The 21,943-nt window shown below is 39.0% G+C and overlaps 1 protein-coding gene across 5 annotated transcripts in view; it reads left to right on the plus strand.

Annotated features, from left to right (window-relative positions):
- Window positions 1-21,943, plus strand: part of cadpsa (Ca2+-dependent activator protein for secretion a) — a 94,999-nt gene that overhangs the window by 45,557 nt on the left and 27,499 nt on the right. For 2 of the 5 annotated variants that reach the window (XM_015030516.1, XM_015030515.1), the window contains exons 17-26: window positions 1,220-1,288; window positions 4,332-4,438; window positions 4,869-4,877; window positions 7,205-7,361; window positions 11,801-11,942; window positions 15,617-15,772; window positions 16,502-16,649; window positions 17,828-17,902; window positions 18,557-18,640; window positions 19,104-19,136. In XM_015030516.1, the coding sequence (XP_014886002.1) occupies window positions 1,220-1,288; window positions 4,332-4,438; window positions 4,869-4,877; window positions 7,205-7,361; window positions 11,801-11,942; window positions 15,617-15,772; window positions 16,502-16,649; window positions 17,828-17,902; window positions 18,557-18,640; window positions 19,104-19,136 (980 nt within the window). The remainder of the gene's footprint in view (window positions 1-1,219; window positions 1,289-4,331; window positions 4,439-4,868; window positions 4,878-7,204; window positions 7,362-11,800; window positions 11,943-15,616; window positions 15,773-16,501; window positions 16,650-17,827; window positions 17,903-18,556; window positions 18,641-19,103; window positions 19,137-21,943) is intronic. The other 3 variants (XM_015030518.1, XM_015030517.1, XM_015030519.1) reach the window with 3 other exon arrangements.

The following is a 21,943-nucleotide window of genomic DNA, read 5'->3' on the forward strand; positions in this document are numbered from 1 at the left end:
TTGCAATAAAAAAAAAAACCCCAAAACTTTTTTTTTTTTTTTTTTTTTTTCTTTTTTTTTTTTTTTTTTTTTTTTTTTTTTTTTTTACCAAAAACTGAACAATGGAAGTATTCAGTCTGGTGTTTTGGTCTCAACTAGTCCTTTATTTTTGAAAGATAATATTGTTGACAGAGACTTCATAATTAATTTTATTTGTTGTTTCTGTTGTTTTCTTTATCTTGGATATTTCAAGTGACCTCCAGTTCCAGAGTTTAAATGTTTACTAGAATATAAAGTTTATTGATCTTTGAGAATGTGTTCTTGCATTTTTATGCCATTATTACTATTATATTACTTCAAAATGTTTTCAAAACAGCAATGTTATCGTTTATCGCAATAAGTTCTGGGACAATTTATCCTCCATCAAAATTTGTTATCGCGACAGGCCTAGGAGTCCTAAGCAAAATCCCATCAAGCTTCACGAAACCGAGGTGACATCATTGACACAGAGCTGAACTTTTACAACCAAATAAAGTCTATTAATAAAGCAACTTGATACCACCATCAGATGAAAAACATGACAGAATAATTGGTGGATGCATTTATTTTCACTAGATTATTATAATGGCAAATAGAGAAATCTTAATCCTGAGGTCTTTCTTTTTGATTTAGTTTTCCAGCATGTTTAGATCGATATTCAGTCACTTCTTAAAATGAAATCACATCTTTTAAAAAAATGTGTCTAATCACCAGTATGAGCATGTTTCATGGTGAATTTTGAGGAAAGGAAGAACTTTTACACATTTTGGAATAAGACTGTAACACAACAAAATGTGGGAAAAAGAGAAGCTGGATGTTACTGAGCATGTCTACCTGGCTACAGTGTATTTACAGCCAAATTAAAGAAATAAAAGTTTGATATTCTGAGACCAGACCCTCTGAATGACAAGGTGAGTTTTTTTGTAATCTACTTGACAGCTTTGTACAAGATTAACTTTGCATTGTTCTACAGATACACATTTATAGCTCAGTATTCTCGTACTCAAATAGAAGGGGATTATATAAATAACATCCATTTCCCTTACTAACTACATTATCTAGTAAGTCAAACAGTATTCCACAGCTATCATTCTGGTATTTTACCATCACACAGTATTCCCCTCAGCCACCGGTCTTTCCTATGCTCATCCTCTCTGACCTTGGCCTCCTGCATGCCTTGGTATCCTTCCTCTGTTTGTAGGGAAAAAAAGAGAGATGTATGAGCATCCTGTCTTCTGCTTGGCGTCTCAAGTGATGGATTTAACTATTCGTGAGTATCTTTCGCTCGCTTCGTTTCGCCCTCCTATGGATCCTTGTATTGTTCCCATTTTAGGCAGAGTTTGTGCCAACCATCTCAAATGCTTCTTTTTTTTATGCTGACTAGCATCTTTTGGTTTGATTGTACTCTGTTTATTAATACTAACTTGTGATATTCTCTAGATTATGTTCCAAGTGTCCTGGAGCAATTTTTCCACAACTGTCAAAAGTGCTTTATAGATTGCTTTACTTCCTTACTTGCTTTATCTGTGTTGCCTGTCCTGCTTTTGCCTCCCATCTTCTGTCTGTCTGCGACTTGAATGCATTTTTACTTTGCTTTCTTGTAAATAGTTTCGAGTGTTAAAGCCATAGCAACAGCACACCTAAACAATTGTTTTGGACATTTTTAGGTCTCATTTTTGTTGACACAAACAACTATGTTTATGTGAAGAACTTCAACTAGACATTAGATCCGGATAATAGTTGCACAAACCTGAAATAAAAAAAAATCGTGTTTAATTTTCTTGTGGTTAATATTTAGAATGACGCCTTAAGAATAAACCTGCGGGTAGTAGGTTAAACATTTTTAAGAGTCTGTGTAAAATTGGCATTTATTGATGTATGTCTTCCTCTGTATTTTACCTATGCTATGTTCATGTCTTCTCTCTTACCCTGATCCTGATAACCCCCCATTCTCATTCCTCCTCTTCTCCATCCTGGTGACCTGCTCTTTTAATTTACCTCACACCTAGTAGATAAATCTCAGAAAAAAGCAAAGGATCAAGGTGATGTCCTAAACATAACCTTATCTAGTGCATCACTCAAGAAACCTTGATCTCCCAAACCTCTTGTATTCTCAGTGTGGAGAGAAAAGTCAAGATAAATATTCTGATCAGCTTTTTGCAAAAGTTAGAAACTAAGGTATCAGTAGAAGTCTTACTAATGTCATGGCGGAGCTTCACATTAATAAGTACTATGACGAAAAGGAAACAAAAGGATCACATTCAGTCATTTTTAGCTGAAAGAGAAACTTTTAACAACATGTTCGACTGCAGAACAGCAGTGGCGCAAAGTGTCATTTCAAAGCAGTTTAGCATTTCCGGGCAGAACCTGATAAAGATTACAGCTCGCTTCAGCTAAGGGTGCTAGCTATGTAATTTAAAATAAAAATAATTTCTGATTTCATTAGTTATATTAGTTATTAATATAACTAATGATATAACCTGTTTACAAACAATCCTTACACACCTGAACAATAATAAGCTGTCTCTGCAGCCAGCTTCCTGTCTGTTGCTGGACTTCCTTAGCAACAGATGGCCCGAATGGCAGAGTGCATCCTGACAGGCGTACCACAAGGGTGTGACTTTGGTCACCTGCTACTCTCATTATTCATACATGACTGTTTATAACAGCCAAATCACTGTCACTTGATGGTGGTACTGCCATCATATGTTCTTTCTTTTTTAAGAAAACTCGTGAATCAGCCTCAGAATTGTAGTTCATTGGGTGAATTAATATGAAATGACTTTGGAAGCCGGCGGTAAATGGATGAGACCCACCGTATTTGACTTGAATCTGATAATTTCCCATTAAATGTTTCTTTCTGTACTCTTTGTCTGAAAGCAGGCTGAGCAGCCTGGTTATTGTGTATTCTTCCTCTGAATGATCATCCAACCAAATTACTCCAGTCTCAAATAATTCAATTTTTACTTTTAGAGTCCTGGCCTGCCTTTTATGCCTGCTAACTTCACTGTCCCATTGTAAGTGATAAAACTTAACTTGCTCTTCTGACATATGAGCATAATGGATGAAGTGGAAGCACTTTGATTTGTATTATGGTGTTTCTGCCTCAAATTCCATTATCTGCCTTATATACCTTATCAAAATCATCTGCATTCTAACACTTTTAAACTCATTCTCATCCTTATACCATGGCCTTTTACGTACAGATCTGTAAATCTACTCTGACTTACAAACACCGGTTAGTGGAACTTGTCACAAGCTGATTCCACAAGGCTCTGTCAAACAAGAAGTTAGATTATTTTCTGGCCATAGTATAAATACACCTCTCACTGAACACAATGAAGGTGTGGAGGTCAAGCTTTCATTTAGTGTAGCCTGCAGTGATGAGCCAACATATCATGACCATTGCGGAGTAACACACTTGTTTGTCAGGACTTTGGAAACGTGTCAACATGAAACTAGCAGTATGTTGATTTTGAAAATAAATTATAATTAACCAGACTTCCACCAGTGTTATGAGATGGTCATCATCATCATCGTTCTCTGAATGGTCACAATGTTTTGGCTCATGTATTTATACATTTATTGTGAAATGTAAGTTCAACAGACACATTGTAACTTAGAACCTCTGAATAAAATCAAAAGATGACAACATTACTGCATGATAAGTGTTCAGTGTTGCTGCTTATGTCCCTCATCATGCCCATGCTTTTATTAGATGATGTCATCACTGTTCTGCAAAGGAACAACTCCTCATATATATCTATGTATCTACAGAGAGATATAGATAGATAGATAGATAGATAGATAGATAGATAGATAGATAGATAGTTTTGGATTTAAAAGTATGTATGTTTTGGTGTTAAACATGCATTGTGTGTGATTTTGCACAATGACCTTTAACCAAGGCAAATATGAATTGGTTTCAAATTGTACTTAAATGCCTAATCTCTGAGATGGAAGTCAATGTTCAGTGTTGTGCTCTGATTCCAGTCATAGTAAGAGGATATTTTATTCTTTCTTTTACTCAACCTGTTGTAAAACATGTATATCTACTAAAAACCTTTTAGCATACATACATGTTTTGTATCAATTTAAGGTCAAATATGAATCACTTGAGAGACACCAGTTAAATCCAAATTCTTGAGTGACTGAAACCTTTAGATTTAATGTGTAATCAATTTAACAGCATGCATGGTACTTCCTTTTGTTCATTAGGACATTTAGGCTGCATGCAAACATTATCCAAAAAGCTGTGCCTCAGAGGGGGGGCAAAAAAAAGTGATTGTTGATTTTTAACCCCTGTGCTTCAGAAAATGTAGGCCGGTTAGTCACCCCTGCCAAAAAGCTGGAGGACACTATCCGTTTGTCTGAGCTGGTTATCGAGGTGCTTCAGCAGAATGAGGAACACCATGCTGAGGTCAGTGGACTGTTAAGCATCTTCATCTACTCACACACACACACACACACACACACACACACCTACACACACACACGCACACACTCAGTGTATTCCCAGCTCCCTAAAATATGTCTTTTAGCTACTGATTTGTGTAATGCCCGCAAGATATTCAAAACAAAAAAATGTTCACACTCTAACAATCTTAAGTAAAAGGTCAATAAGAACTACATTTGCAGTAACTGACCTTGGAGCACATTAAACTGATATGAGCCACGTGTTAGCATGTTAGCGAGTTAGCGTGTTAGTTTCATAGACCTATCATTTCATATGCCTGTCTCTTTAATTATTTTCTGGCTTTATTGTGTGCTATGAAAGAAAATGTATTTACTTCCTTTCTGCTTTTTATTTCAACTGTTTATTTGATCTGCACGTTGCGTATATTGAGCAGGGAAAAGAGGTATGTAAATCAGCGTATTGTCTCTGACCCTCTACCCTGACCCCTCCAGGCCCTCCGCATGCACATAATGATACAGTTGTTGCAGAGGATCCTTTATGCTTAACACATATCCACTGCTAGCCAAGTGCTTGTACCGGTACTTTGTATGATAAATGCGCCAAGCTGCATACAGAAGGACTGACAAGCACTTCAGCAGTATTGAAAACAGACCTTTGACCTGAGAACCCCCCCCTCTCCTCCCCCCACAAAAAACATTACTTTTTCAGGAATTTACTCTAAATCATTCCTTAATATGCCGTCCTGTTTCCTGCAAGCTACTTATAAAGAAAAAGGCACAGGAATAAAGTTCCTGTTGTTGAACAAGTCGAGAAATGTGAGGCCTGCTTTCTATTGCCTGACGCCACTCCTCCAATTTCGCTTCAATTCTACTCATGTTTACAACCCCCCTCCTCCTTGCCTCTTATGTAACCATTTGTTCAATTATCATTAGTGAATTGAAATAAGATGATCTTTCAAACAATGTCTAGTAAAACTTGAAACCCACAAACGGAAGGCAAAATCTTTTCCTAAACGTTTTGGTACAAGTGGATAAAAAAATGGAATGCTTTTCAGTTAGGAAATCTGTGGACAAACAAAGGTGGCGTCAAGAGATTCTCCAAATTAAAAAATAGTACCATGTAATAGTTCTTCAGTCCAAGGTATCTCAAATTAGCATTGACATATGTTTGGATATCTTGTAAAAGTATTTAGGCACAAATTTGTCATGAACCAATATTTAGCAAGTTTTTACAATTTTGAAACGAAAACCTTTTAACAGCCTCAGAACTTTTATTTAACTACCATAAAGAAGTTTTAAGGTTTTCTATTTTTAAAAAATATTTTTCTGCAAGTCCAATTCATCTACATCTCATTTATCTATTATGTTTATATGATGCTTTATTAAGGCCAAAATTAAGACTACTGTACTGTGGCTCCAACGGCTCCAACGACTGTCATGTCTTTGTTGCAGGAAGCTACTTAGATGTTTGGACACAAACTTTTTTTCAAATAAAACTTTATATTGACAAGAAAAATGATCAACCTAGAATTTGTAAACAACACGCCCTAGACCATCTGTACTGTATTTATCTCTGATACGATCAGCTGAATATTTATGCATATAACCTAAAAGTAAAGGCAAGCTGTCCTTCTTTTTATATATTTTTATTCATCCAGCAAAAACAGAACATTGATTACAGAAATAACAGATTTCCATGCTAAGATTATTTTTTGAGCAAGGAGTCTAGATTTTGGCTTTTATACTGTGCCATGAAGCCAGTTCTGCACCTTCATAGTGAATATAGCCAAAGCTCTACTGCTAGACATTTATGCAACAATGCGTGTGCAATACAAAGTGTGTAGAAAACATCATTTTTAAAAACTGCATTTTTCATAGCCCCGCTGAACATTTCATCCAGATGTTCTTTCTTTTATATAACTTATTGCCACCTTTGTATGTTTAAATAACTGAACATACTGCACATGAAACTCATTCAAGTCAGAGCCAGTCGTCATCAGACGCTGTTACATGAGTGGCAACGACTCGTCCCTCTCTTCCCAACTTTTTCCACATCAAGTATTCGCTGCTAAGAGCTGCTATGGCAAGTGCATGAGCCCCTCATCCCCCTCTACCTCTCCCACCACAACGAGTGCCATAGAAACTAGTGGGTACATTCACATTACAGTGCTAACAGCTTGATGTGAACACCACGGATCCTCTGTCCTAAGAGGCTCAGCAAGAGCAGCGGTGCATGGAGAATATTGTATTTTCGACGTGCATGAGAGTAGCGGGGTTGCCAACACCTGCTCCACTGCATCTATTTGATTAAGAGATGTGTGTGCGGCACACTTCGCTGGCTCCTTTCTTCCGACCGACTGAGTGAAGGAGCTGTGGGTAAGTGTTTAAGTAGCTCCCTACCATGCTTGTCAAGGAGCTTCTGCTGTTCCCTCAGCGGGCCTTGAGGAAAGCATGTCGATCTCTTTGCCAAAAAAACTGTTGTTTGTGCCCCAAGTTGTGAAGAAGCCTCCTCTTGAGATCCCACGATGAATTCTTTATTTTCAGCAACTTAATTCCACGTGGTGATAAGTAAAAGAGAGAGCCAAGAGTCATTCCAGCAGATCAGTGAGGTTTCATTTAACCGTTAGTTTTTTATTTAAGATTTAGCAAACACATATTAATAGAGATTCACCTTCACTGACTATAGTTGTACACATTTTCCTCATTCTCAACATTTTGATTTCCCTTTGCTTTTCGGACTCTTGTCTGTCAATGTGCGCTCCGTGCGAAGGCCTTTGCGTGGTGGTCGGACCTGATGGTGGAGCACGCCGAGACCTTCCTGTGTCTTTACTCGGCCGACATGGACGCAGCCCTTGAAATCCAGCCGCCTGACAGCTGGGACAGCTTCCCGCTTTTCCAGCTGCTCAATGACTTCCTGAGAGTGGATTGTGAGTGACTTAGAAATTAACAATAATCCCATGCAGACACAATGAAATGTATTTCTGATTAAGGTTGAACTGTGAGAGGAACTGGTGTAAAACACATTTTTTTATTTTTTTTTTCAACCTGTAGATGTAGTTTGGCAGGGGCAGACAGCATGTTGATCCCATAAGTGAGCTACTTCATTCAAGCAATTAACTTGTTTGTATGTAGAGGGAGCGACTGCACAGACGCCACTTGAATCATATTTTTGTGTTGCCAGATTGAGACAGATGGGTCAGTTTTAGTAAACTCTGAACTGTGTGCGCACACTCTGTATGGAACATGGAAGCTAGTGGTTGTAACGCTAAGTCCTTTCCAGTTAAGTCAACACATGTAAGAAGCAGACGGCCATTTTCTTTTACAGAGAGGTTAACTACATGTAGAGTCACTTTGATTCTCTGAGCATTATATTTAATTGAGGTTTTATAAATGCAAAATATGACATCATTTGTATTACTTATGAAATGATTTTTCCAGCCTCGTTCGTATTTGAAAAGATTGAATATGTCCACTGGATCACAGTGGAACAAATCTGTCCGTCATGAAAAGATCAGGTCGCATTAAGGCAACAACAACAAAAAAATCAGAATCAGGTCACTTCAGGATGCAGTGTGAATATAACCTTTGATAGAACTAGATAGGATGCTGAGACCTCTTACACTCTCAGTATTGTCCATGCATTGGATTTCAATACTTATTAATAGATTGCATTTTTCACTAAAGTTCCACTGGGTGTTTGCTAATTACTGCTGCCACTAGTTTGGAGGAACTGAGTGGAGAAGGTGGGGCAGGGCTGAAAGGGGAATGCTAGGCTGGAAACTTTAATTCTAAGGTTTGGATAAATATGCGGGGCTTTGTATGGGCAAGCGCTTAGGCACCCCCGAATGGTTGCCATGGGAGATTGAAGGATTTCTCAAATACGGATGGAAGAATCAAAGCAACACTCCAGGTATGTTTTTGATGAGGGAATAGCATATAAATAATTTACGTAATACCTCCGCTGTAATGCTCTGGATGTTGTGGGGCTGTGTTTGTTGATGTGTCTGCAATGTTGCATGGACATTAGTCATATGATTCAGTCAAAAAGCCTCTACAACTAAGCTATCAAACTCTAGTTGTGTTTTTGTTTTATAGAAAAGTAACAGTGATGCTGATCTTTCTTACCTCGAGGTGCAACAATTGTAGAACCTATCAAAGAGCATCTACTATTTTTCAATGTAAACGTATTTAAAGGTCTTTAAAAAGAACTTGAGTCTTGGACTGCCATATTTCTTAAACGTTAACTTTAGTCATAGCAGCCTGCTTGTCTCTGTTTGTGTTCTTTTTCTTCAGTACTCTAACCAGCACCCAGCAATGTCCTTGTTTTATGCTGCCTTGTGTAACCACGTCCATTGCTATGCACTTTAGTTGCTACTTTCACACAGCTGAAAATGTGAAGGAAAATCAGGAGGAGGCCAATTTGATAACACTAACAAGTGAGCATAACAAGCTATTTGCAGTCTTTTCAGTTACGCCAAATAAGTGGACGATGCTTCGCCTTCTCCTTGACTCCCGACTGGCAAACTAAAAAGGGGACACATTCCCAAGGGACAATTAGCACCTTCTAGATTGAGTCCACATTGTGAACACTGAAGTGTATCCTTTACAGGGCTGCAGACTGTTCCTCAGTGTTCCTGCAGGCAAGAGCATGCAGTTCATTAAAGAGATGGCTGACCTGCAGCAACCAGAATCAAGTTTTGACCACATCCTCAGACCCCCATCCCCCCAAAAAACACACAAACACACACACACTACAGACATACAACATGGCTAGTAGGTTAAAAAGCAAGAAGTAAGTCTGGTTAATCCTCTGATTGTTACTCAATCAGAGTAACAAGCAATACTTCAAACTAAACCCCATTTTGTCAGAAACCCCATGGCCAAGTAGAAGAACTTTCTTCCACTTGACAGAAGACTGAAGCGAAGCTTGTTGGCCTTCAGATAAGACGGTATTGTTGCCGAACGCCAAAGGCTGCACATCACCACAAACACATCATCCTGCCTGTGAAGCATGGTGGTGGAAGCATCGTGTTTTTTGATGATTCTTTTCTGCAGAAGGTCCAGGAAGGTTTGTGAACATGGGCCACAAAATAAACACAGCAAAATCTAGAGAAATCCTAGAGCGCAATTTGTTTCCATCTGCCGGAGAACTACGACTTCAGAGGACATTTATTTTCTAGCGAGATGACGACCTGAAGCATCCAGCTGAAGCTACACAGACTTCAAGACGAGAAGGTGGACGTTCTGGAGTACTCAAAGCCCAGACCTCAGTCCAATAAAGAACATGACTTAAAGAGTGCTGTTCACAGCCAGTCCCCACCAACCTGACAGAACTGGGACAGTTTTTCAAGGAAGATTGGAATAAAATTACAGTGTCTAGACATGCAAGCCTGGCTGAGATCGATCCACATGCACGCACGCATGCACACACTTTGCTGGGATTACAGCCAAAGGTGCATCTACTGAATCATGAAGAAAGGACATTATGTGGAAATACTGAAGCAACATCCAAACTCTCATCCAGGAAGTTAAAGCTTGGGCACAAATAGGTCTTCCCAGTGGACAACAGTCCTAAGCATAAAATCAAAATGATTCTGAAAAAGATGTGTGAGTGAGGCAGCATACCAACCTGACTTAGTTCTATTGTGAGAATTTTATGTTAGAAAACCCAAAACGTTTGACCCAAGTCATACAGGTGATGGTGTGAAATGCTGAGGAAAGACTTACAAACTTCTAATCTTGATGACAATAATAAATCCATCTTTGATATATTCTCTCTGTAAATATTGTGGCATTTATCGAATAGAAATAATTTAGATAATTCCAGCTGACCTGAAACAGCAGAAGTTTGGTCAATGTCAGACAGTGAGGATAAAAAGGCTTATGTGTCTTTTTAGTGGGTGCATATGAGCTTCTGATGTCACCCACATTGATAAAGGATTTAGGTTATTGCTGAATCAATAAAGTAATACCTGGTTACACCATTGACAGGTTATCATTATTGGCTTCATAACATTTACAATGCTAGAATGATTAAGTTATTGGCAATTACTTCATTATGAGTTGTCATAGACCCTTAAAACGGGGTGTTCATTATCAGTAAATATGTACACCCAGAGCACTGTATCGGTATAAATCCCAGCAGAAGCTCTAACTGCCCAGACAGAGTAACTAGTCGCATGAGTAAAATATATAATAGCAGGGACATCTTTACCACAGAAGGTCATCTGTTCTGTTGCCCCACAGCGGTGCACTTATGCAGTAGTAAATAGCCATAGAACTAGACAGGCGCCAAAGTCGGGCTGCCATTCGAGGAGTTAATGAGGTCTAAAGCAGTGGTAGCTTCGCCGTGGCGAACCCTGCAAGCACACTCCTGGATACAACACATCAAAGTGGACAGCAGCCGCTCAAGTGGCTAATTTGGAGTGTGGCAATCAGGGAACACAACAAACATTGCACCTACTGTGTATCATCGACCTTGACTCAAATGCCAACACACAAACGCACAAACACATGCTCAGAGGGAGAGAGAAAAACAAAGAGGGAGAAGGAGAGAAAAAGCAGACACGCTGCATGGAGCCGTGAGGCATCACATTAGCACACACTGGCCTCCATTTTATCTCCTGTGGTCTTTGTCAGTGTTGCCTTTTTACCAGTTGGGAGTCAGCTGAGACTGGGGGAAATGCTCGTGATGTGTTGGATTTAGAAACACCCCAAGACTCTGACCTTTTGTTTGTCAAGAATGGGGAGGCAGGAGAACAAATGTTTCATTTGTAGTAATGGAATAAAAAAAAAATTAAAAATCAGTTTTCCCAAAAAATGTAGCTGTAAATTACATGTGAGCTGAAATTTGATTTAGTTTTTTTTATCAATGTATCTGAAGTAAATAATTGGGAATCTTGACTGAATATCTCTTCCCTTACTTTTACTCCAAAAGAAAACATGTGCGACGTATAATCATGATGATAAAATAATAATATTAACACATTTTATTTGAAGATGTCTTTCAAAGCACTCAAGGTCACTAAACATCAAATACAGAAGAACTAATAACAGAAAGAAGTGGCTGTAAGCAGAATAAGCAAGTTTGGAGAAGTGAGGTTTAAGCTTAGATTTAAATGAAGACATAGAATCAGAATTACAGGTGAGCTGTGGAAGAGAAGCTCAGAAGATCAGTGAGGTGCACAGGTGCCAAGTTATGGAGAGCTTTGAAGGAGAGAAGGAGAATCTTGAAGTCGATGGGTTTTTATGGATAACCAGTGAAGATGTGTCCCTTCGTTCTGGTGATTATATTGTGCTTGGTGTAATTTGCACATGAAGAAACATGCTTGACACATTATTTCTCTTCTCCGGTTCGGTCTTACAGACAACCTGTGCAATGGAAAGTTCCACAAACACCTCCAGGACCTGTACGCCCCTCTGGTGGTGCGATACGTGGACCTGATGGAGTCGTCCATCGCTCAGTCCATCCACAGAGGCTTTGAAAGAGAGTGCTGGGAACCAGTAAAGTAAGGATTTACATTTTTTTTCTTTTATCTTCTCTTATACTCTTTGTAGAGTTACCTACACGTGGCTTATTTCATACAGTTGAGTCCAAAATAAAACCAGCTTGTTGGAATCATTTTCATAGCTTTTATTTTTAACTAGATATGTTAAAATGAACGTGTTAATCCTGGATTAACTCAAATTCCTTGTAACAACATACATTTTTTTGTATGTGCCATCAACACACAGACCCCTGTACTTTTAGGATTATTTCCGTCACGTGTTTCATTTCCCTCCCATCCTCCTCACGTCCTTTTCCGCACTGCACTGTGCGCCACTCACAGCGGAGAGGAACAGAGACAGGAACCCCAAAATTATTTTACTGTTGTAGACAGAAAAAAAAATGTACCAAAGCAATTATCTTGTGTGTGGTCAATGCTAAACTACTATGAACAACTGTGAATCATGAAAAATAATAAATGCATCAAGCAAATACAGCATGAGAAAGCAGCACAAAAATAACATTTATGCTAACACCACTTTACAGGATGAGTCCTAGTTCTGCATTACACTCTCTACTATTACATTTCATTCATTGTACTTTTTTGTTTCCCTGTTGTAATCCCACTTTAAATCTGTTACCTATGTTAATTTTACCGCATTACATGTAAAACAAAATCTTGTGTAGTATAGTATGTGCATAAAAAATACTTGTTGAAATTATTTGGAGAATGTGGTACCTTTATACATTTTTCTGTAGAATGGTCATATTTGGTACTGTTGCATTTCTAATAAAAATCTCTAGTGTGTGTTTGCAGACTGTCTTTCAAAGGAGAAGCAGGTTCTCATGGCTTCTCACCTCAGTTTTACCTTTGATAGTTTTTTGTCCTTTGAAAGTTGTTCATTGGAACCAACTTTTGTGGTTGGTTCCAATGAAAATAACATCCACCATGTTATTTTCTACCCTCATTACTGGATTGCTTCAAATTTAAGGATTGTGAATTTTGTTTTCTTACTGCATTTTCTGACTCGCAAGCCTTTGTAGGCTTTATTCCCTGGGGTAGGGTGGCAAACGTCTTTCCAGGGGTGACTATGGCACCCCCTTGGGGGCGCCACTGCCCAAGAGAATCACTGACAATGGGGTGCCTGTGGCTCTCTATCATTAGCAGAACTGACTGTCAGAACGTGACTGCATTCTGATGAGGTCATTCAGTCATTTGATTCAGTCGTGTTGGCCAAGTTTGGCCAAGAAAACATATATCAATGTTTGGTGAGAGCTTGCCAAAAGGCATGAGTGAGACTGCATGATCAAGTGAAAGAAAGTTCTTATGACTGACGAGTGAAAACATGCAGCTTTTTGACCATCAGACAAGATGTGATGACAGCATCATGCTCTGGATACATCTTTGCAGCAGTACCCTGGAAGGCTTGTAAAAGTAGAAGGTAAAATGAGCAATAAAATATTGGGCCGTCCTAGAGGACAGTTTGTTTCCATCGGCAAGAAAACAACTGTTTCAGAGACACAAGACACAACGATCCAGCAACTGCAGCTTCCTACATCCACCATGTTATTTGAAGACAACATGGTGGATATTTAAACTCTAAGCTTCATCACAAAGAAAAGTTTTAAGCCTACTAGTATAAGTAGACCGGCCGTCTGCCTCGTGGACTGGAACTAGGAACTGCTTCCGCAGGAGAGGAGCCTGATGAGTGAGGCTACGCTCACACAACAGGCAAATCCGACACAAATATGCTTTTTTTGCCCATATCTTGACTTTTTCAGGCAGTCTGCACAACCCAATTCCAATCTCTTCACCCCCAAAAAAATACGATCTGTACTGCTTCTACATACGGAACTAAAATTATCGATAATTTTAAAAATCCCTGCTGTCTGAACAATTATGTCACACTGTGCCATTTATGAGACATGCGTCATAATTCTGACGCAGTAAACCAGGATGTCAACGCTGGCTGAAAATCATGATTATGAAATTATGAAAGATATCTGTGTCACGAAAGTTGATCATATCAGAGTCAGACGTCTCCTGGTTCTGGCTACACATGCAAACAGTCTTCCCTACAGTCAATGCTCCACAAAGCTGCATCGCTGCTTGTGCTTTCTTTTTTACCAGCTTCCTTCATCTCGCTCTGATCTTGTGACGATGACGTTGGCTACTAAAAAACTTTAGAACCGATCTACAGACAGATCCATCCATTATTAGGCCCGAGCAGCTAAGCGCTGCGAAGGCCTATTGTAATCGCGCTGTTTCTTATCAGCCCATTTTTTTCATGGCTCCTAATATGTTTCTAAAAATGTCTTAATTGTGTCTTCAAGTAGGCCTCCACCATTCTCTTGGTCACGTTGCTTTGTGTGCCTCTGTTGCTCCAGGCTTGACTGCAGATCCATGTCTTCTGTTATTCTCTCCACAGGAGCATAGCAAGCACTCTGCTGAGTGTCAACATCCAAATGCCCAAACTACCAAATGTAACAGGACCAAGTGTTAGCCTCCCACAAATACCCAACTTTTCTCCACTCAGTTGGATAACAGCTAATTGTGATTCAGAGTGTGTATTGCTCTTGCAGTGCCGTAGCACGCACACATGTTCTGGGCTATGGAGGGTGAAGCGTGCCAAATTAATAGCAAATTATTTAAATGTGTGAACATTTTGTGTATATAGAAACTATTTGAGATCTTTGAGTTCAGCTCATGAAAAAATGGAAGCAAAAATAAAAGTGTTGTATTTGTGTTTTTGTTCAGTGTATTTGTAGCTCAGGAATGCACAAGTACATTTGTATTTGTTTGATCTCATACATTGACCCCATGATTTTAATGACTTTAATACTGCGAGGATTTGGTTTTTTCTGTGTATCCATTTAGGTTTCTGCGTCTATTGAGTCTCAAGTGTTGTCCTCATTCTGTTCTGCCTGCATTTTGGACTGTTGTGTTTATTTATCATTAAATTCATCATCAATCACACTTCAGCCTTAACTTGGGTCTGCTGTGTCTTCCTCACCACTGCATATCATGACAGATACTGCTGTCGGTAATGGTTTTGGCACTCTTCTACATAATCAGAGTTTTATGTGACACTTGAATTTTAATGTCTTAACAAAGAAAAGGTTTTCTTTTAACATCAAAACCTGATTTTAAAAGAAAGTTGAACCCTAAGATCTGTGTAGTTATCAATGTTATCATGTACATTTGTCTTTCCCTGAGTTTCTTCCTGAGTAGTCCTAATCTTTTGTAAATGTATGCGTTGAAGAATGTTTCATTTCTTTTTTCCATCTTCTTCTTGTATGTGAAAAGTTATTGAAAAAAAATCATTCTCACACATTTCCTAAATTTACCTTACATATACAGTGGCTGATGAACAGCTACAATTTAGCTCTAGTTCCTGTTAGATGCGTATGACAGTTTTAATTTGTCAAATTATGCAAATGTGAATGCTTCATCATGCAGATATCTTATTCAGATAAAACCATTGGCTATGAAATTATTCATTTTTGACACTGAAAATTGTAGCTAGACAGGCTTGATGACTTCATTTCATTTCTTACCTTTTTTCTTGCACTTAATATGAATATGAGTACAAATATTATTGTATGAATAGAACAATTGAATAAGCAGGGAATGTTTTTTTGCTGTATCTCAGTCATCAGTTTGGGTTTATATGATTCTGATCTGTGGTTCTGTAGCAATGGCTCAGCAACTTCAGAGGACCTGTTCTGGAAGCTGGACGCTCTGCAGACGTTCATCAGAGATCTCCACTGGCCGGAAGAAGAGTTCGGCAAGCACCTAGAAACCAGGCTGAAGCTGATGTCCAGTGACATGATAGAATCCTGTATAAAACGGTAACCACTTTTTGGACAGGGTATTCATATTGCTAGATTAATGTTTTAGGTCAGAGTTTCTTTTCTTAGCCGACGGGAGAATTGCTAATGCACCACTTGGCCAAAAGAAAGGGTCCCACACTAATATTTTGTTGGATCATCTTTAGCTTTGATTACAGCACACATTTGCTGTGGCATTGTTTCGAGAAACTTCTGCAATGTCACAAGATTTATTTCCTCCAACGATCCTCCTTCCTTGTCATTCCTCCTCGGCTGTGAGATGCTTATTTGCTTCCTGGAAAGCCTCACAAGAACCAACAACCGCGTTCCGCTGACCTCTCCCTGGCGTCCCCATCCACAACAAACTCAAGTAATCGCTGTACACAATTTTCTAGACATTCGACCATCAGCTCGACCTCATCCGTTCTGTCTCCTTGCAGGGTTTCTGATTCCATGCCTCCAGTTTTTCCCTGGATTTTTCAACATTTATTTGTTTTTATAATAAAGTCTTTGATTTTTACTTGTCTCCTGATGGTGTCTGTGCATGTGGGTCAGAAAACTTAATACCATCATGACAGAAAGACAGTTCCCAACTATCCAGCTGGAGGCTCAGACATATTTATTCATTTAAATTCAGGTGGAGACTTCTTTTTTTGGCCAGGGAGTGTGTATACATATACATATAGTCACATATATCTTCATTTAGATATATGTGGCTTTGATGTTGAACAGTCATTCCGCCTTTTAAAGGACACGGGCAGCATTTGAGGCCAAGCTGCAGAGAAGCAGCCGGACCACAGATTTCCGCGTGCCTCAGTCCATCTGCACCATGTTTAATGTCATGGTGGATGCCAAGTCCCAGTCGGCCAAACTGTGTGAGGTGGACCTCGGTCAGGAGGTAAGGTTTCCCTTTCAGTTCTCTTCCATCTTCTCCTTTAATATTCTCACTCCAGTTTGAAACTGCTGCTGTGGTGGCTGGAGCACTTTTAAGGGCAAATGCCTACAAAGGTGTAAAAGCATTTTTTTTTATGCGAGATGAACATTTGACTGCTTTTACATATCTGCTTTTTGTGTAATTTTGCACGTGGCATGCCATTTTCCTTTGCGACGTTTTCTGTTTTCCGTCCCTCTCTACCGTATGGAGTTTGTCAGACAATGGGTAAGTGTGACCAAAATCTAAATGAAACTCCTGAGTCACACCACCCTCTTCCCCGCACCCAGGCCCCCCATTAATTCCCAAATGAATAATTAGTCATCAGTTTTCACTGTCTGTCTTCCTTCACTTGAATTGTTTGGATTTCATTACCATATGTGTAGATAGTATTGAATATACATGGGATGAATGTGAGAGATCTCATGTTTTGCACAGTCTCCAGACAGATACTAATTACTGACGATGAATTCATTATTCCTAAGTCCTTCACAGTTTTGTCAGAGGAAAGAAGTCCTCTTGCAGTGTTTCTACCCCTCTCCGTAAAAGCAGATTATTTTTGCTGAATGAATGTTTCTTAAGTTCTTTTCTCTGTTCTCTTTCCCTTTATGTGAAATAAATATCCGCAGAGCACTTCATTAATTTACATATTTCACCTAAATTTGTATATTTTATTTCTATAATGAATGACTAAAATAAAAGTACCAAGAGAGGTGAGTAATTCACTTTACCCCTTTCTCATTTGCATAACTTAAAACACAACGTTTTTACCAGAGGAATTCATAAAGGTCCCTTCTTATCCTCTGTTCTCCCCCAGTTTGTATTACTACCATCATTGTGGTGGATTAATTAATGGTTATCTAATAATCTAGTTTATACCTATTTAGTTTCATTGCATATAATTTTTATTTAGTATAAAAACAAAAACAATTTTGTAAAAAACATAAGCATTTATTTTTTAAACACTCAAATATAGCTAAAAAATGTTAAAATGAAAACATAAAATCTTTTGGATAGATGGAGATCTATTGTTTAGAAATTTGCTGAGGAAATAAAAAAAGACACATGGACAGATGTCATTTTTCTTTCAGAAATGTTTATAAATGCAGATAAAATGCCTAATACTGTGTTGTTTTCATCCGCAGAGACAATACCACTCCCAAATCGACCATCTGATTGAGGAGACGGTGAAGGAGATGATTACTCTTTTGGTTGCAAAGGTACAACACCACTGAGCGTGCTTTTAGACCACATAACGTGAGAAAATGAAAGGAAAGACACATTTGTTGGGATTCAAAGCAGTCCCTCAGATGTTTCCTTCTGGTGAATAGCCACGCTGACGAGAGGTTTGAGTACCCTTATCGCTGTTGGGGCTCCATTGTCTGGGCCACCGCTTTGTGGTCAGCATCTTCAATGGCAAATTGTCCTAAACGGATGAGGTCACACAAAGCTTGACTCAGTGACTTTGATTGAATTGCAGAACACAAAAAAGACAAACTTGTAAATTTGGACGAGAGAGACCAGGGCTGGGGAGTTCACCGATGAGAACCTGGTGGTCAGGCTTTGGCTTGAGTGGACTCTCTTCCCCTGAGCCCATCAAGTGCAGGTGCTACAAGTTCGGTGGCAGACAATCGAGGGGGGGCACGGAATAAGAGCCTAGGTGTCAAAGGTGCATGGTCTCACCTTCATGCACAGCTGGGACCATGTTGTACTCCAAAGATGCCTCTGTGTTGGACTTCTCTTTCTGATGGAAAACAATTATCCGCAGATATTTTTGTTGAATAAAACTTCAAATCAATTAACATTTAACATTTTTTGTACTTTTCAAATCCTTTGATTATCATGGTTTAATATTTCTCCTGGTTTGCTTTTAGTTTGTGGTCATTCTAGAGAGTGTGTTATCTAAACTCTCTAGATATGATGAAGGGACCCTCTTCTCTTCCTTCTTATCTTTCACAGTAAGTACATCCTTTATTCATTCCTTCTGACAGTATTCATCATCTAAATTTCCATTATTAACATAATTCTTGCAAGCTTATCAGTTGCAGTGAATTTAAAAATCAGCCTGTTGATCGTATGTCACCTTCCTGATCAACTGAAACATTGTAATTTGATAATCAGTCATTTTGGATTCAGAGCTGTTTGGTGTTTCGTGTCATACAGTTTGACCTTTTATGAAGGCGCTCTCACCATGAAATAGCTTAACATCTCAGCTGGATATCTGCAGTATTGTGGGGAAAAAAGGATATTGAATTAGTGAGTGCACGTTTGTTGCTAAATGCACTGCAAGTCACGGCTGCTAGTTCAGCAGGCACTAACCACTGTGCTATGAACAGTCTCAGTACAGTAGCACTTCCTCATAAAAGCGGTTTCACAGTTAGAGTAATGATGCTAACCCCTTTCTGTGCCTTTCTTTTAAAGGTAAAAGCTGCCTCAAAGTATGTGGATGTACCTGTAAGTATTAATACTTGTATCTGCTTTTTGTGGTAGCCTGTCTTTTAACAAGCAGCTGAACACACACAATGTGAAGAAAATCTAAGCTGTGAAGCCTTAAACTTAAATGGGACAAGAGTAATAACAGCAGCTTTGATTGCTATACATAAGTTGGCAATTGTGACTTTAGAGTTAGGAGTTTGTCCTGCAAGACAGGTTGTCGGTGTTCTATCAGTGCTACCTCGTCAGATTTTCCTACTGTGACGTAGCATTGATGTGCGCATTACCACAAGGTAGGACGGATTTACGGGTAGCACAAATAAGCGGAACACCATAACTGACTTGGTCCAGCTAGTTCTACCCCTGAAGTAGGTATGAAAATCTGAGAACAGACGGGCAGAGCCGATCTGGATCTGCTAATGGAAAATGAATCGGACCGGGACCGAACCAGGACCAAACCGGGATCTAACTGCTTAGAGGCAGTCTAGTGGAAAAACATATAAAGGGAACACTTTCGATAATGTAGCTCGAATTAGGTCCAGCATGGAGGAACTTGAAGCGAATATTTTTGATAACTCGGAAAGCTCAACTGAATCAAAACGTTCCAAAGAGACCAGGTTCTACAGTTACATTCAGGATAACGCCAAAAGTTTTATTTTTAGCAGAATCAATTTTACTTATGAAAAAATTATTATATTGTACTAGATGAAAATATTCTCCATAGAAGTTTGATCACAAATTTTTCATATTTCTTTATTTTGTTTTATTTTATACATATAAAATAAAAAAAAATTGTGTATATATAAAATATACATTTTTATTTTTTTTTAGGAAATTCACATATGCAACTAAGACGCTCCTTAAGAACGTTGCAGTTTAGTAAATCCAGTTCTAGAGTGATGTCTTGAAAACTTCTGTAGAACTGAAAATCTCAGTGATCGAAGGGAATTTCCTCCTAAGCAGTTCTCATTGCATGTTTGTGTTTTTTTTTTTCCCCATTGTGCATGTGTAAATATTTGACCGTGATTTCACATGGAAAACCAAAATCCAGATGGTAGCTTTTGTCATATTTCTTTTTTGTCAAACGTCCCCATGTTTCCTACCCAAATGACAATTCATTTGCATGTGGCCAGACACTGGCAGACAGCCATGCCTCGTGCTTCGCTCTTTCAGTGCAACATACATCACGAGTCAGTGTTGGACAACACATGCCACTTCTGCTGTCAGGTTGGCGCTGAGGATTTGTGCATTTGACTGTGTTCACATCAGATTTCCATTCGCTGCCAACACTTCGGCCATTGCAACAAATTTTAAATTAATGCCTTGCAAATAGGCACTGTGTATGCTAGCAGGGGCTCACAGTTTCTGGCCTTGCATGCAAATCGTGTTACAGTTGTATCCCTGATGCATGAAAAGAGAGTTTCGCTGACAAAATTACTTCTTTTGATGTGTCCACACAGGTTTGATTAGCAAAGGCTTTTCATAAGAGGAATCCCAGATTTAAATGAAGTAATACGGTCTATTGTAGTGAGGTGTTCAGCGATGAATTCGTCCTCGATGTTCAGTGGTGTTTTCAAAGTCGGTCCTTGAGGGCCGGCATCCTGCATGTTTTAGTTCTCTCCCTGGTTTAACGCACCTGGATCAAATGATGGCTTTGCAGAAGGCCTAAGAAGAACATTGACATGCTGTAAAGGTTGTTACTACCACCAGGGAGGGAGCTAAAACATGCAGGGTGCCGGCCCTCGAAGACCGACTTTGAACACCACTGTTCAAAGTTGGTCTTTTGTCAGGATTTAGGTTTCCGGGTATTGTGCAAATTGAATTTAGGTTCATGCGTAGTTTTAGGCACGTTCAGGAAATAAGTAAAGCCTTTCTCTAAACAAAGACAAGTCGATACAGTATCCTGAACTTGTGTGGTCTGCAAAAGCAAATAATAGATTCTATGCAGATTTTTTGACTTGTTGTGGAAGGTTGGGATTCAAGAAAAGAGAACTGTTTTGGTACAGAAGTTAGAGTTAAATGTTGGGGAATCATCCAGCAGTCTGAGTGAGGGCTCAGAATTTTGTTTGTTGCAGAAAAACATCCCAAGTAAACAAATACTCATATTTTTTGTTGGTAGGGTTCATTTCTTGGTTAGCAAGACCAGGCTGTCTTCCTTCCATCAATCCATCGTCTTTGGCTTCTCTAATATCACCATGAGTTGGTGACAGTTCCAGGGAGGTTAAATTGGTAAAAAGTTTTTTATCTAAGAAAAACACATCAGGTTGCATCAACTTACTGTCCTGCAGTGTTCACGCCTCCTGAATGAGCATGGGTTAGATGGGTTAGATTTGAGCAATTCCATGTGTCGATATGGTTCTTTTTCAGCCCATACCTAAATTCAACTGAGAATCCGGGGCAGCACTAGAAAACTGATTTGCACAGATCCTCTCCATTAGACCTGAAAGAAATGACAAATTACAAAGAAGAATGGAGGAACAAAAAATATCTGAAGATATGTGAAACTTGTAGAGATGCTGTGTTTCAGTGTGTTCACATCAACATATTTAGTGTTTAAAGAAATTGTTCTGGTCAAGAGATGGTAGTAAATTTATGTCAACCAGGGGAGGTGACTGACTGAGCAGTTTGTTGCAAAGGTGTATTTAAACTGACATGCAAAAACTGAAAGTCAGCCAGACTTTTTCGTCAAGATACAGCATGAGATATAAGTGATGAATATTAGTCCATGTACAGAGCCTTGTGTAACTGGAACTACAGTGGGGAAAATAAGTATTTAGTCAGTCACCAATTGTGCAAGTTCTCCCACTTAAAAAGATGAGAGAGGCCTG

This window comes from Poecilia latipinna, unplaced genomic scaffold, assembly GCF_001443285.1.
Source record: "Poecilia latipinna isolate Pla-1442-1.1 unplaced genomic scaffold, P_latipinna-1.0 Scaffold185, whole genome shotgun sequence".
NCBI classification, from domain to species: Eukaryota; Metazoa; Chordata; class Actinopteri; order Cyprinodontiformes; family Poeciliidae; genus Poecilia; species Poecilia latipinna.